At 37.8% G+C, this 14,251-nt stretch overlaps 1 protein-coding gene across 1 annotated transcript; it reads right to left on the bottom strand.

Annotated features, from left to right (window-relative positions):
• Nucleotides 1-1,040: 1,040 nt before the first annotated feature.
• Nucleotides 1,041-6,197, bottom strand: LOC110692643 (ATP-dependent Clp protease proteolytic subunit-related protein 1, chloroplastic-like). Its single transcript, XM_021869675.1, has 9 exons — nt 5,809-6,197; nt 4,136-4,251; nt 3,849-4,052; nt 3,639-3,743; nt 3,230-3,292; nt 3,027-3,138; nt 1,903-1,964; nt 1,503-1,685; nt 1,041-1,405 (listed from the first exon to the last, which is right to left on the bottom strand). Exons 1-9 carry the CDS (start codon nt 6,068-6,070, stop codon nt 1,319-1,321), a joined length of 1,194 nt encoding a protein of 397 aa, XP_021725367.1. The 5' UTR covers nt 6,071-6,197; the 3' UTR covers nt 1,041-1,318.
• Nucleotides 6,198-14,251: the final 8,054 nt, after the last annotated feature.

Consider the following 14,251-nt stretch of genomic DNA (forward strand, 5'->3'; position numbering starts at 1 on the left):
TTATTTTTTAATAATCCGAACTTTAATATGAATTTGCTTATCATAGTCCCAACCGGTTATAAAACTTATTATAACAAGTCACCTGACACGTGTCAGGACGTAATTAGTCAAAAAATTTAAAAATCAACTAAAAAGTAAAAAAAAAACAATTAAAAAAATAGTTAATTATGAAAAAATAAATTAAAAAAAAAACTTCCACCAGCTCAGAACCGTTGCCTCCAACGCCTGACCACAGCTCGGCTACTGGCGCCTAGCTTAAAAAAATAATATTCAGTAAAAATAATTTTAGTTCAGTAAAAATAATTCCAATTCGGTAAAAATAAGTAAACATAAAGAAGAAATATAGCAGAAAATCAGTAAAAATAATTTCAATTCAGCAAAAATAATTTCAATTCAGTAAAAATAATTTAAGTTTAGCAAAATTGATTTTAGTTAATTTCTGTTCATAAAAAATAAGGTGAAGTGAACAAGGCCTAATTCAAAGTAAAAATGTTCGCCAAGAAATTATCTAAACTTATCTTCCATCAAGTCACAACTCGAGTTTGATACGTGCATTATGGCTAATACTAGTTTCAGTCCTACTCCCACGTATGGTGGTTATTGGGTAGAGTAGCCCAATGATAATAGGGTCAGGGCCAAACTTAAAGGGCTTTAATGGACAGAGCCCTTATGGATAAGGTCAATATAAGAGTTAGTATCGGGTCAAAATGTTTTTCCAATTTAATTGATAAAGAAAATAGATAATGCAAAATAATTATATGGATAAATTTGTATTCATATATACTTAATAATAGTTTTGTCCAATATTTATTATACTTGATATTTTGTAAGCCCGCCCATTATCGACCCACTATTAACCCACAACCCGCATTGGCCGACCCGATATTGACCCTATAAAATGTGACCCCTCTTTGACCCGACCCACACTAACCCTGACCTGACCCGCCCCGCTCAATAACCAGGTCTAACTCCCCACATATGAGTCTTCACCTCTACTATCCACAAAATCATGATGAAACTAAACTGAGATTCACAAACTATGAAGTCTAAAAGCCAATAAATCATATAAATAGCGCTTATAGACACGTATGCTTTTTCTACATTAACTGGCACTTCCAGACTTACAGCATCATTACACAAAATTTCGACAATTGAGGTTAGCCTTTTAATTCCATCACCCCCTTGTATGTTACATAAGCTTTAAGTTGAAAGGTAGTGCTGGAGCATGGAAGCACCAGCAGTCCGTCTATAATAAACAGATTTAACAAGTGCTTCAAAAGCAACAGCTTCTGGTATCAAAACACCCATTTCGCACTAATCACCTAAAGCCAGAGGGTGCTGCTGCAGCTTGTCCAGGTCCTCCTCTCCTCATCGCCCTTGATTGTGCAAGTATCTCATCATAATTCTGACCCATGGAAAGTTTCCGTCAGTATCAAAGATGGATAGAACCCAATACCCAAAGGGGAAATAAAATTGAGTTTGTCATAATAAGAGAAGCTCACCCTTTTCTCAAACGCAGAATCCCTCGAATCAATTAACTTGTCTGCAATGCCATAATCAATGGCTTCCTGTGCCTGTAAGTACTTGGGGCGCTGAATATCTTTCTCGATCTCTTCTTTTGGTTTGCCAATACCTTTGGCTAGGAGTTCAACATAGTACTCCGTATTTGCATCCAGTTCTTTTGCCTTCAAAAATCATCAAGGTTACTTAGCTTAATTACACAAAAATTAGTAGAGCTGGGTGCTTGTTTCTTATCATCCTTATGTGTAAGGGGCAATTGATATAACAATTAGTCATCAACCCCAATATTTTGGAATTAGATTAACATATGATACAGTTTTGATACAACATTTTGGAACTGCAAGCATAAATAAAAGATCATGACAAGAGGATTAGGTGTACCTTGATCCACATATCTATCACAGCTCCACTAGATCTGTTCACTTTTGGCAGATACAATTTTGCTGCATTTTCAGATTGGAGAGCATTTAGAAACCAGGATTTGATATATTCTTCTAGTTGTAATGCAAATTGAACTATTAGAAGGTGCATCTTATTTTTAAGATTTGATGATGAGAGGGGGAAGAAAAGAAGTTTAAGGTTTAACCTTAAAACCAAGACAAAGCAATACAAATTCAACAACTTATAAGGCCCTGTTCACTTCACCTTAAAAAAATAATATTAAGTAAAAATAATTTCAGTTCAGTAAAAATAAGTTCAGTACAGTAAAATTAATTTAGTTTAGTAAAAATAATTTTAGTTCAGTAAAAATAAGTTAAGTAAAATTCAATTTTTTTAAAGACGAATTACAATAGAAAATCAGTAAAAATAATTTCAGTTCAGTAAAAATAATTTAAGTTCACCAACTATAATTTTTTTTCAATAAAAATAATTTTAGCTTGGCAAAAATAAGGTGAAGTGAACGAGGCCTACTCACTAAACATGTATATTCTTCATCTACCATGTATGTCCAAATGTACATTTTGCATGTTCCCTACCCAAGTACCCACACGGCCACACCCACACCAACACACACACACACACAAAAAAAAAAAAAAAAAGAAAAAGAAAAAAAAAAGGGAAAAAACGAAAAAAATACGAGAAGGGATGTATATTTTGCATGTCCCCTATTCCCCACAAACAAATACAAATGAGAAGGGACATGTCACATGTGGACCTTTAAAATAAGTTCCTCATTCTAGATGAGTTCACTCAACAATCCAAAAAGGCAATTCTCGAGCCTCAAGATTAATTAAGTAAAAGAAAATATGTGGTCACTATCACAAGCAACACTTTATTAAAGGCATTGTCATTGCTATTTACATTTTTAAGTGGCAACAGGAATCCATATTCCATAGAAATAACATCCAGTTTATAAAGTGTTCTCAGATAATTGAATCTGATTCCTTTCAGATTCGAAGTTTTCCAACTATTTACTAGTATGCATTAAGTAAAGAGGCATTTGTCAGAGATGCAGCAAATATATATACGCAGTAATAAGGACAGGCAAAGAAGTAGGGCAATACTTGATGAATTTGGCTGCAGAGCACGGTAACCCTTCGTTCCAAGTGATAAAAGCATAGCTGCTTGGCCATATGCCATGCCACAATTCACTGTGTAGACATCTGATTTGCAATACTACATGAAAGTTGATAAAGCACAAGTCAAGGACTAATGGGTTGGGCTCACACAAGATGCACAAAAAATAATAATAAACAATTTTGCTTACACCCATGGTGTCAGCTATGGCATATGCCTCTGTCTCTGAACCAACAGTTTCCATCTTCTCATTCTGAAAATACAAAAAGCATGTCAAGACATGACTTGGGGCTGCATTTCAACCAACCAAACAATTATATCCTTCAAGTCTATTGGACGTAAGTGAGTCCTTCCCACTCACAGCCCTCCCCAACGTCTTAAGTATGAAAATATGAATGGCAAACTAATTATCAGTACCTTCCCTTCATGTTTATGTGAATCATTTCTAATATTCCAGCATAGATTTACATTAGGTTCCATGCACACACATACAAGATGACCGTGCAGTAAGTAGTAAGTACAATATTCTTGACAAGAGTACTTATTTAGATTTCTAAATTACAAGAGTCACCACACAAATAGTATATCTTTTCACTCACTTGTGTTCCAGATGAGTTGATGTATAAATATATAGGCTTTGAAGGGTTGTCATAGTCCAACCACATAAACTGAGCAACAATCAGCTCAGTAACTGCAGGCACAATCTGAGCAAAAAGAGCAGAAAAATTGACAACGATTAGAACCAAAGACTGAAAGTATAATGGAAACGCTGTACTTTTATATAAGATTTAAGAGTAACGAGGTCTTACTGGCATGCCAAGATACACAATCCTAGCATCCAAAAGCAAGGAAGGAAGATCAGGTGGGGCAGTTCTTGGTCTTCCATATCCTCTAGCACCACCACGATACATGCTAATGCTCATACTGTATTTTGATGGACCCCTATCATCCATGCCTCTAGTGCTCCACATCCCACCATTGTCTAGATAGTTGCTCGCAGAAGAAATGCTTTGCTGAAAAAATTTATTACAAACATGAGACCTAGCTGTTAAATTGAAACACAGCATTAAAGCAATATTTATAGCCAATCATGTACCTCTGATACTTTTTCTGACTGCCGGCGAACTGGATTATCCTCTGTCATGAACATGTCCATTTGTGAAGGACTGAGGCCATAAAGATACTGAGGGACATTTTTGAAGTTATCCATCACTGTAAATGAAGACATGCATAAAGCATTGACAGAATTAAAAATAATAGAGAATATACTCAGAAATATGATAAATCCTATTGATTTTAATTTGATGATCAATAGAGGACAAAGTTGTGAACTATCATATTAAGCATGCCACTTTATTTTTTTATTTTTTTTTTCCTTTTCCTGTCTCCTGCATTTTCTTTGACCTGTCTGCATTGACGCATTGTTGAGGTGGGAGCAAGATGACTCCAGTACTGAATAGGCCCAATAAGCTCTATACTTGGTAAATTTGTTCACATCTACTTAAATGAGCCTTAGATGTTCTCCAACGTATTTATATAGTAGTCCAGTGATCCTCAAAAGAGAAGCGTGGCCCTTTGCCCCTCTCCTCAGTCCCTCCACGAAAAAGAAAAAACCATTCTCTAATAACTTGAATATTGTTTAGAAACATGACAAAGGATAAGAGATGGTAAGATGATGACACGTCTAGCCAAATTTATCCACTGACATATGGGAGTTTCGTGTTTCTAATTTACAAAGTAAAACTTAGGTAGCACGTAGCAATGTGCAAACACATAACAATATGATAAAAGCAAATTAGATAACTATGCTGCAAACCATCAGACGGACAACCCTTAAAGAGGATTGAAACTCTTTCAAATATTTAAATTCTAAGCACAATCCATTAGATAACATGTCCCTTTTGAAGTTACATCGAGGGTAATCCAACAGTATTATGGCAGAGAAGTCTATCTCTTCTAATGAACTTTAATCCTTGACCCCTTCATTGGCTCGCAAAATATATGCAATTAAGAAACTGACATATCCATTTCGAAATGGGGGTACGAAAGAAATGTTGCCCAAATAGTGATAACATCCATGAAACAGCACTCTTGATTATCATCAATTATTCATAATCTAGAAATGTTATTGCAATTTCTCTTATAGGCAAATGAGAAACTAATACAAATAAAAATGTTGATATCTTAGTCTACAATAGAATTCGTAACCAAACTCGGCTGGTCATACTATCAAGTCTTCTTTAGCTCTCTATCACTTTTCCATGAAATGCCTACTTTTGTTAGGAATAAGCTTCCCTAAACTTGAAACCCATCTATTAATCACATATTTAGTGATAAAATATCATCTTATAAAGTTCAATTTCTCACATATTTACAATTTCCTTCTAATGAAAAACCTATCTTATATAAACCAAATCACATAATAAGTTATCAATTAAATTATAACACAGTCTAGCATACAGCTGAGACTCATTGTCACTGTCCCAATATCAGCAAGAGCGTGCCACACGATTCGAGTGTCGTGTCGAAACATTTGGACTGTAACACTAACACCCAACCCCATAAGTTCTAAATTACAACACCAAATTCCATCCAATAAAAAGGTTCAAATACATAAATCAGCAAAATCAACCAATACCCCTAACTAATTGATAAAAATATAATCTTCTAACAATAACATAATTATAATTATCTTCTATAAGAGAATACAATAAGCAGGATTTGAAAATTGGCCAAGCAATAATAAATTGAAGAAAAGTAGAAACTTACAGCCTTCTTTGAGATTATCTTGCCTAAATTGCTTGGGAATATGATCAAAAGAAGATTTCTGGGCACAAGGTGATTTGTACAACCTCCGATTAAGCGTGGATTTTGATTGAATTGAAGATGAGAAAAGGGTTGAAGAAGAAAAGGGTTTAGTGCCCAGAAGAAAAGAGGATTGAGAGAGGCCATTTGAGAGAATACCCATATCACGATTTTCAGAAGAGACTGGAATATGAGTGGAGATAGGAGAGAGAAAAGCGGTCGCCATTGAAGCTAAGTTTGGAAGCTCTAAACTGATTGCTTGCGAAATTTGAAGTGATATACCGAGATTGGGATGTTCAATTTTGGGTTGTGGCTCTGCTGTGTTCAATTTTTGAGCTAAGACTTGGTTTCTCAAGGCCCATGGGATTGCTTTCTTGATGTGTAGGCTTGAATGCTTTATTAATCAAATATAATACTCCGTACCATATAATTTCGCCAAGTGTCGCGCCACATTGGATAGATTTAAAGAAAATTTATAAGATAAAAACGTTAGTTAAAAATTCCATTTTCAATCAAATTAGGATAGAATTTTAGAATAAGATTGTTGTTTAGAGTTTTATTTTCGATAAAATACCAAATAATAAACTCATAACTAGGCCACAAGACAACATCATTTAGCGTTTTAAACTTTTAACTTTTCGCCAAGTGTCGTACCGCGTTGGATAAATATAGATAGATTGTGTAGCAAAAAAAGTTAATTTAGAATTCTATTTTCAATCAAATTGAATTATAAAATAATTTTATCTTAAAAGTCCATAAACAACCCGGGAATCGCACGAGGCACAAAACTAGTATATATATATAAAGAGGAGTTTTTTCCCAATATTTTAGAGAGTCACGTAAAATTTAATTTTCTTAGTGTGACATGTAAGAGTATAAAGTTTAGTTGTGGCCAATTAAATAAGAGATTATTAATTTCTTCTAGAATTAATTAATGCATGCCACGCAAGCAAAATTAGCGAATGATATATTTAAGTTTAAATTAATTAAATATACAATATTATCTTTTGATATTAGGAATTTTATCTAAATATGCAACAAATTTTAGCACAAAAATACAAACAATATATATTTTTAAAAATTCAAACAAGACATGTGAGAACTGAGGAGTATCGAGTTTAGTTGTTTACTAGATAATTTTTTAGTCATGTTCGTTTTTTGAAATCAAAAGTAATTGAAGAATGGAAGTTTTTGACATGTGAGAATTGAAAAATGCACTGTTTAGTTGTTTACTAGATAATTTCTGAGTCATGTTCGTTTTTTAAAATTAAAAGTCATTGAAGAATAGAAGCCTCTTGATTAATGTAACTAAATCATCAAGCTTATGAGGAACTCCCACTTGTGACTTGTATATTACCAACTACATATGAGAGGACATGTAACTTCCTTTTTTATTCTCAAGCAATGATTTGAATTGTGTAGCTTTACTTGTGAAAGGTGTTAGATTTAATAAAGTCATTCTCTACCAAAAAAAATTAATTAATTGCAGATTAACTTGTATTTTTCCTTAAATTGAGTTACTACATGTATTATTGATGTTTTGCAAACTGAAAATGTGTAGGATTGATGACTATCCTACCACAATGAGGACTTGTTCTCTTCACCTAAAACAAGTAAAGCTGATCTGAAATATTTTTTAGGTCTGATCTGAATTTTTCTGGTGTAGTCTGGTTTGATCTGATTTAACAATTTGACTAAACTTTGACCACATTTTAATACTAATCTACAAAGAAAAACATTATCAAAATGGATCTTGTTAGATTCTTCTCATCATGAACTTTTGAAATATGTATTTTTTACAAAAAAAAATTAATACGCAATTAACGATATTTAACGATAAGTAAATGATAACCAAAAGTCATGATGTGGTCTAATTTGAATCTTTATGATCTAATCTGGATTTATTAAGGAATAAGTAATATTATCTGAAATAAGTTGAAGAGAACAAGTCTTGAGTGTGAGCTAATGTCCATCATATTTTAGCGCGTCCACTTATTATAATGGGCCAACATTTACCCCAACATTGGGTATGTTTGTTTCAAATTGAGGATCTAGGAGTAGAGGGATGATTAGTCCCTTCATCTCCTCCCTAAGTGATGGGGTTCGATCCTCATCATCCACTTCTTATGATAGAGAAGAGAACACTAATCGAGTAACCTTTATAATACTGACCGAGTATCCCTACAACACTGATCAAGTAACACGTGTAACACTGATCGAGTAGTCCCTATAATACTAACGAAGTAACTCCTATGATGGCTGGCCACACATATTAAAGTTGGTGAAAAATAATTTAAGTTTATAAATTTAGACTAATAATAAAAAAGGTAATGTTATATGTAGCCCTAAGGGCTATATATAAGCATTAAATATACTCTTGAAAACTGTATAAAATTAGAAATTCATGACAAAAATACGCGTAAGTCAGTATGATTAGTGTTTATATTTTCATGATTTCTTAACTTTTTTACGATTTTCAAGTGTAAATTTAATGCTTATATGTAGCCCTATTTTTACGATTTCTTAATCACATGTACATGACTATTTTTTTTTTTAAAAAAAGTATTAATCATGAAATATAATAGAAATTAAGTATGTGAATAATGTAATCACCGAAAATTTATTTGAAAGTAAAAAAAGAAAACTGGGTAAATTTAAAATCATATACACTAGCATCCTACCTACTGAAAGGTTGTCGTACACCTGTCAAAAATAAATTCCTAACAAAACTAACTAACAATGTATGTAGTAGGGTAAGTAGGGTCGAATCCACAGAGAGATGGTTATTCAATCTAACTTCTAAGGTATGGAGAAACTAAACTATTGGGATAGAAAAATAGTCTAAATTAAAATAGAATTAAAACAATTAATAAAAAGATTTAGGGTTATGGTTCACCACGTTTGTAGCTCTAAATCTATCAAATATTAATAACAATTCAATCAATCAATTATCTAGTGCAATTGCTAAGCCTACGGTCGGGTCTTAACGCTCTCAATTCAACATATGCAGTAGTACGGTCGCTAACATAATCAGAATTGCTAATTGTAGGGAAGTCTCTAAAAGTAAGATCTTTCTATTCAAACTCTTATTAACATGAATTAATCAAACAATTGATCAGGTTGCAAGATTAATAAGAAAAACACTATCAATTAGAGATATCAATAATCAAATCATAAATAATATCAATCAAGAATTAAAGTATAAACATGGATTCCCAAACCCTAGAAATAATCTACTCAAACATGAAATAAATAATAAAAACTAGATATAATAAAGAAATATTGAAAGCAAGAAATAGGAGTATAAATACCTCATTGAATTAAAATAATAAACCCAAGAATCATTCATGGAACAATCCATGGAGATGCCATGAGAAACTAGGGTTCAAGAGAAAACCCAAAAGAACGTAAACTGATATAAAACATAAAAAGGCATAAGGGGAAAATAATATCTTTGAGTATTTATATTATCTTAAAACTAATCTAAAAATAAATAAAGAAAATAGTTAAGAAAATAAAGATTACATAGGTTGAATTATTATTGGATGATAAAAGATGACGTGGCATAAAACCGCAAGAAAAGTCGACAACACGAGCACCTCATGGGCTGCTTTGGCTCTCCAGAACCTGCGGGCGCAGGCTGGTGGCCACGGGCTGGCAGTAGCTACGGCTGGTGTCGAGTGGTCGCGGGACAGGGGCGCAGCAACATCCCGCGGGTGGCTGATTGCATTGCTTAGATTCAAACGTATATAACTTCTGTTTTAGGAAGCTTCTTGAGGCGTGAGACCTATTATTGGAAAGCTCTTCAGGTCTAGTTTCCAATGCAATTTGAATCGCTTCAATCCAATCTGTAGAACTCAAGTTATGATCAAAAGAGTGACCAAAGGTCTGTTTTGCCACTTTGTAAAACATCGTTTAACTTCGATTCTAACTCAAATTCAATTCCGAAAAGTGCATAACAACCCTTGTGGATGCTATATTCATTCCTCGTGCATATAAATCTCAAATTCAACATCCAAGAACGTGGGATCTTTGATTTATAAACTCAATTAATCGACTTCCATCCAAATATCATAATCAACTCCAAACACTACGAAAGCGTCCAAATGTCTATCAAATCACCTGAAATATTAAGAAAAACACAGACGGAGTGTAATAAAGTACAAAACAAACAACTTATGTATTTACGACCTAAAAAGCGATTAAAAGACCTAAAAATCAACTATAAACTTAGCATAAACGTGCCTATAAATCCTATATAAATGTGATTCATCACCTACCAAGGTATTAAAATGCAAAAGCACTAGTTCATTATTTTAAATAGGCTCAAACTTGACATGGATCACATAATGTGACCCAAGTTAAGTTTTATATAAATAGCTATAGAATCAAACCACCTAATCTCTTAAAACTCTTTTCAACAACAACGTTTCGTAAAGAAAACTAATTTAAAAACACTTTTTCGATCAATTTTAAATATTTACGTTTTGACCATTTTTCTCTCACAAAAAAATATTAAATATAAAAATTAAAAGTGACTTGTGGAGTAAAAACTCTGTACCGCGGCAATCAACTTGGTGTAGAAAGCAGCGGTTGCGTGCGTGAGTGAAGAGGGTTGCGCGCAGTGCTTATGTATAATAATAATGTAAATACTACGTAAGAACTTGTTGTAGTTGTAGGTGTTGTAGCACACTAGCACACTATCTTAAAAGGAATGAAAATAACTTCCCACATTTAAGCATGAGCCTTGGCTTAATAATAATTGTATGGCCATTTGCCAGGCATTACGGTTGTTTGGGTCCAATTTACCTAATTGGGCCTAGTCATTTATTTGGGTCCAATTATCTCATTGGGCCTGGTCATTAAATGATCCAATATTCCAAGGTCAAGGCCCGAGCCTCCAATCAAGCCAAGTCAGCCAGGAGTCCTTTGGTCCGAATTGCTATGGTCAGCCCATGACTATTTAAGGGCCCAATTACTCTCCTCTCCTCATATGCAAAGGTATAAAAGCCTTCAATTCATTCATTTATGACAGACACACAAAAGCCTCAAGCATTAAATCTCTTGCATAGCTTCCTCTCTAAATACACTGTTTGACTTCGGCATCGGAGGGGTATTCCTCGGATCCACCCCCGAGGCCAGTTTACGTGTGTTTGCTGTGCAGGAAACCTTCGGCCCAGCATCCATTGGACCGGACCAGTCTTCGTCCACTTCATCGGACCTTCGACAAGGTCCCATTGTTTTCATCCGAAACAATTTGGCGCCGTCTGTGGGGAAGACTTTCAAAAATCTTTAAGCCAAATCTTTAATCGAAATCATCTTGCAATCATCTTAGTGACAATGGCTAAGAACCGCAAGAGCAAAAGCCGCCGTCAAGGAGCAGGCGAAAGGCCTAAAACTCCTACGCCATCACCTTCACCGAACCGGAACTCTTCCAAGGGTGCCAGTTCGGAGGGAGGATCATACCGAGAGGATTCCCTTTCTCCCGTAATTCACAACTCTCATCATAGACCGAGTCCACCTCAGTCTAACAGAGGTCAGGCCGATCATGGGACTCATTCAGTGCCCCAAAGCCAACCTTCGACCATCCGCTCTCACTCTCACACTCAGCCGAGGACCCCTTTGACGGGGCCCAGCTCGGAGGAGGTGGCGAGAGCGCTGGCAGTGCTCATAGAGGCAATGAGGGCACAAAATATGCCTCCACCTCGTGATCGAACTCCTCCGCATACCAGGCATCAGCGGAGGAAGCTAGACCGTGATGGGGGGAAACCTCCCTCCTTCAGGGAGCTGGAAGAGTGGGAAGAGGATACTTGGAGAACTGAAAGATAGAGGAAAAAGAACCCTCAATTTTTCAAAGGATCCTCAACCTCTCTGCCAGAAACGCGCAAGAGAAGCAGCTCAGCCTCTCGGCCGGAATCTGCCCGACGAGAGCAACCTGAGACTGTCCGCCGAAGCGTACTCGACCGACTCGGCGGCAGGGAGCCGAGTGTGCACAGCCGCCTCTCGTTCCCTGTAGCCGAGGCCCATACTTCCCAGCCAGGGACAAAAACCACTTCTACCTCCCTAGGAGGGCGGAGCGCGGTCCCTTCTGCCAGGAACAAAGGCAAGGCCGTTATGCTACCCACCAGTTCCCCATTCGAGCAATGGATTCTGGAAGAGCATGTGCCCACGGTTAAAATACCGTCGCACATCACATATGATGGGACTTCGGATCCGAAGGAGCATATCGCCTCCTACGAGGGGCACATGCATCTCTTCCCAAGGTCCGAAGCGACCTGGTGCAAGTACTTTCCCACCACTCTTAAGGGGGTCGCGCAAGCGTGGATCTCCAAGGGAGTAAAGGAGGGCTCTATAACAGGGTGGGACGACCTGTCCACCAAATTTAAGAGCAAATTTTCCACGGCAAACCGCCGAGAGAAAACCAGTGCTGAGCTCATGAGCTTGCAGCAAGGGGAGACCGAGAGTCTCCGGGACTACCTGACCCGTTTCAGCAACGAGTCATCCAGCGTCTCTCAGCTGGACCAAGGGCTAGCTGTTTTTGCAATGCAGAATGGCCTTCAGCCCGGGAAGTTCCTAGACTTCATGGTCATGCACACCCCCCAAACCTTGGAGGAAGCTCTGAACGCCTCGGATAAATTCATCCGAGCCGAGGAGTGGAATAAAACAAAAGCCCAACCCCAATCTGGGAATGGGAAACAAAAACAACCGTCCAAAGGCCAAGGCCAGAGGACGAAAGGAAAGGCGAAAGCCTCGGAGCAATCTTCGGCCAAATAGCCGAAGAAGGAAAAATCTGCCCCATTCACAGGCAGATATGAGTCCTACACTCCACTCTCTCTTCCACGCGCCAAAATTTACAACGTGAAAAAGGAGGAGCAGAGTTACAGAAATCCAAGACCACTCCCAGAGTGGTATCAGCGAAAAAATAAAAATCAGTGGTGCGAGTTCCATGAATCACCGGGACATAACACCGAGGAGTGTATCCAGCTGAAGGACCAGATCGAGGACATGGTCCGGAAGGGATACTTGAAAAAATACATCGCGGATTACCTCGAGAAAAAAGAGGCCGAGAAGTCAGCAAAGGACTCTTGGCAGGACCTTGACTTCCCCCGGAAGAACAGCAAAAGTGCGGAGGGAAAATTCTCTCCAATCAATGTTCTTGTTGACGGTGGCAGCGGAGCAAACATTTCTGTTCCGAAAGGCCTACAATCAAATTAAGCTGAAGCCCAAGCACCTTACGCCGGTACCCTACCCGGTATCCTGATTCAACGTGGCTTCAACTTATCCAGACGGGAAAGTGACACTTCCTGTCACCATCGGCTGCGATGAGGCAGCCAGGAACGTCATGACTGAATTTTTGGTCATTGACGCTCCTTCAGTGTACAACGTGATTTTGGGGAGACCCATAATTCACGAGATCCAAGGGGTCGTCTCAACCTATCATCAGCTGATGATTTACGTCTCAGACGCCGGCTTCCCCGAAAGGATCCAGGGCAGCCAAAAGGACACCCGAAGGTGCAACTACCTCAAGCCATCCCTTAGTCTCCCAAATGACGATGAGGATGAAGAGGAGAAAGAAAAAGAAAGAGAGCCAAGCACAAAAAAGGTGAAAGGTCTAAGTGCTTCGGCCCAAGGTTCTGTGCCTAGAGAAAAAAGGCCAGAAAAGGAAAAGGCCAGCTCTTCGTCTGAGCCGAAAGACTCAGGGAGCCAGCCGAAGAAGTCTGGGACGCCACTGACATAGACAGCATGCCAGATTGTGAGGAGTCCAGCCCATCAGCAATGGACATGGACCAGCAGACCGAAACGGTTGAATTGACCGAAGCAGACTCTGAGAAATGTGTAACAATCGGGATGGACCTCGATCCGAACACCCATTGCGAACTTATTCAACTCCTTTGGGACAACAAAGATGTGTTTGCTTTCTCGGCATCTGATATGCCCGGGATAAGTCCAAACCTCATCTCCCATAAGCTTAATGTTGACCCAACGTGTCGGCTAATTAAGCAAAAGAAGCGGAATTACTCCGCTAATAAGAACCGAGACATCGCAGCCGAGGTAAAAAAGTTGTTGAACGCAGGCTTCATCGAGCCTTGCCAATATCCAGAATGGCTGGCAAATGTGGTGATGGTTCTGAAGGCCAATGGTACCTGGAGAATGTGCGTTGACTTCACGGACCTAAATAAGGCTTGTCCGAAGGATTTCTATCCCTTGCCGAGGATCGATCAGCTAGTTGACTCGACAAGTGGCCATGCCTTGCTTAGTTTCATGGACGCATTCTCGGGGTATCATCAGATCTTCATGCACCCCGACGATCGAGCAAAGACGGCATTCGTCACGAACGCCGGGGTGTACAATTATAAAATGATGCCCTTCGGATTGAAAAATGCGGGGGCAACCTATCAAAGGCTGG

This window comes from Chenopodium quinoa, unplaced genomic scaffold (genome assembly GCF_001683475.1).
Source record: "Chenopodium quinoa cultivar QQ74 unplaced genomic scaffold, ASM168347v1, whole genome shotgun sequence".
NCBI classification, from domain to species: Eukaryota; Viridiplantae; Streptophyta; class Magnoliopsida; order Caryophyllales; family Amaranthaceae; genus Chenopodium; species Chenopodium quinoa.

Bases quoted from the DNA above. Each gene is read 5' to 3' on its own strand.
- LOC110692643 (XM_021869675.1), bottom strand. From the start codon at position 6,070: ATGGCGACCGCTTTTCTCTCTCCTATCTCCACTCATATTCCAGTCTCT. The intron at 3,744-3,848 runs GTAAGACCTCGT...CTTTTTGCTCAG, and splicing joins TTGTGTATCTTGGCATGCCA to ATTGTGCCTGCAGTTACTGA. The intron at 3,293-3,638 runs GTGAGTGAAAAG...TTGTATTTTCAG, and splicing joins TCAACTCATCTGGAACACAA to AATGAGAAGATGGAAACTGT.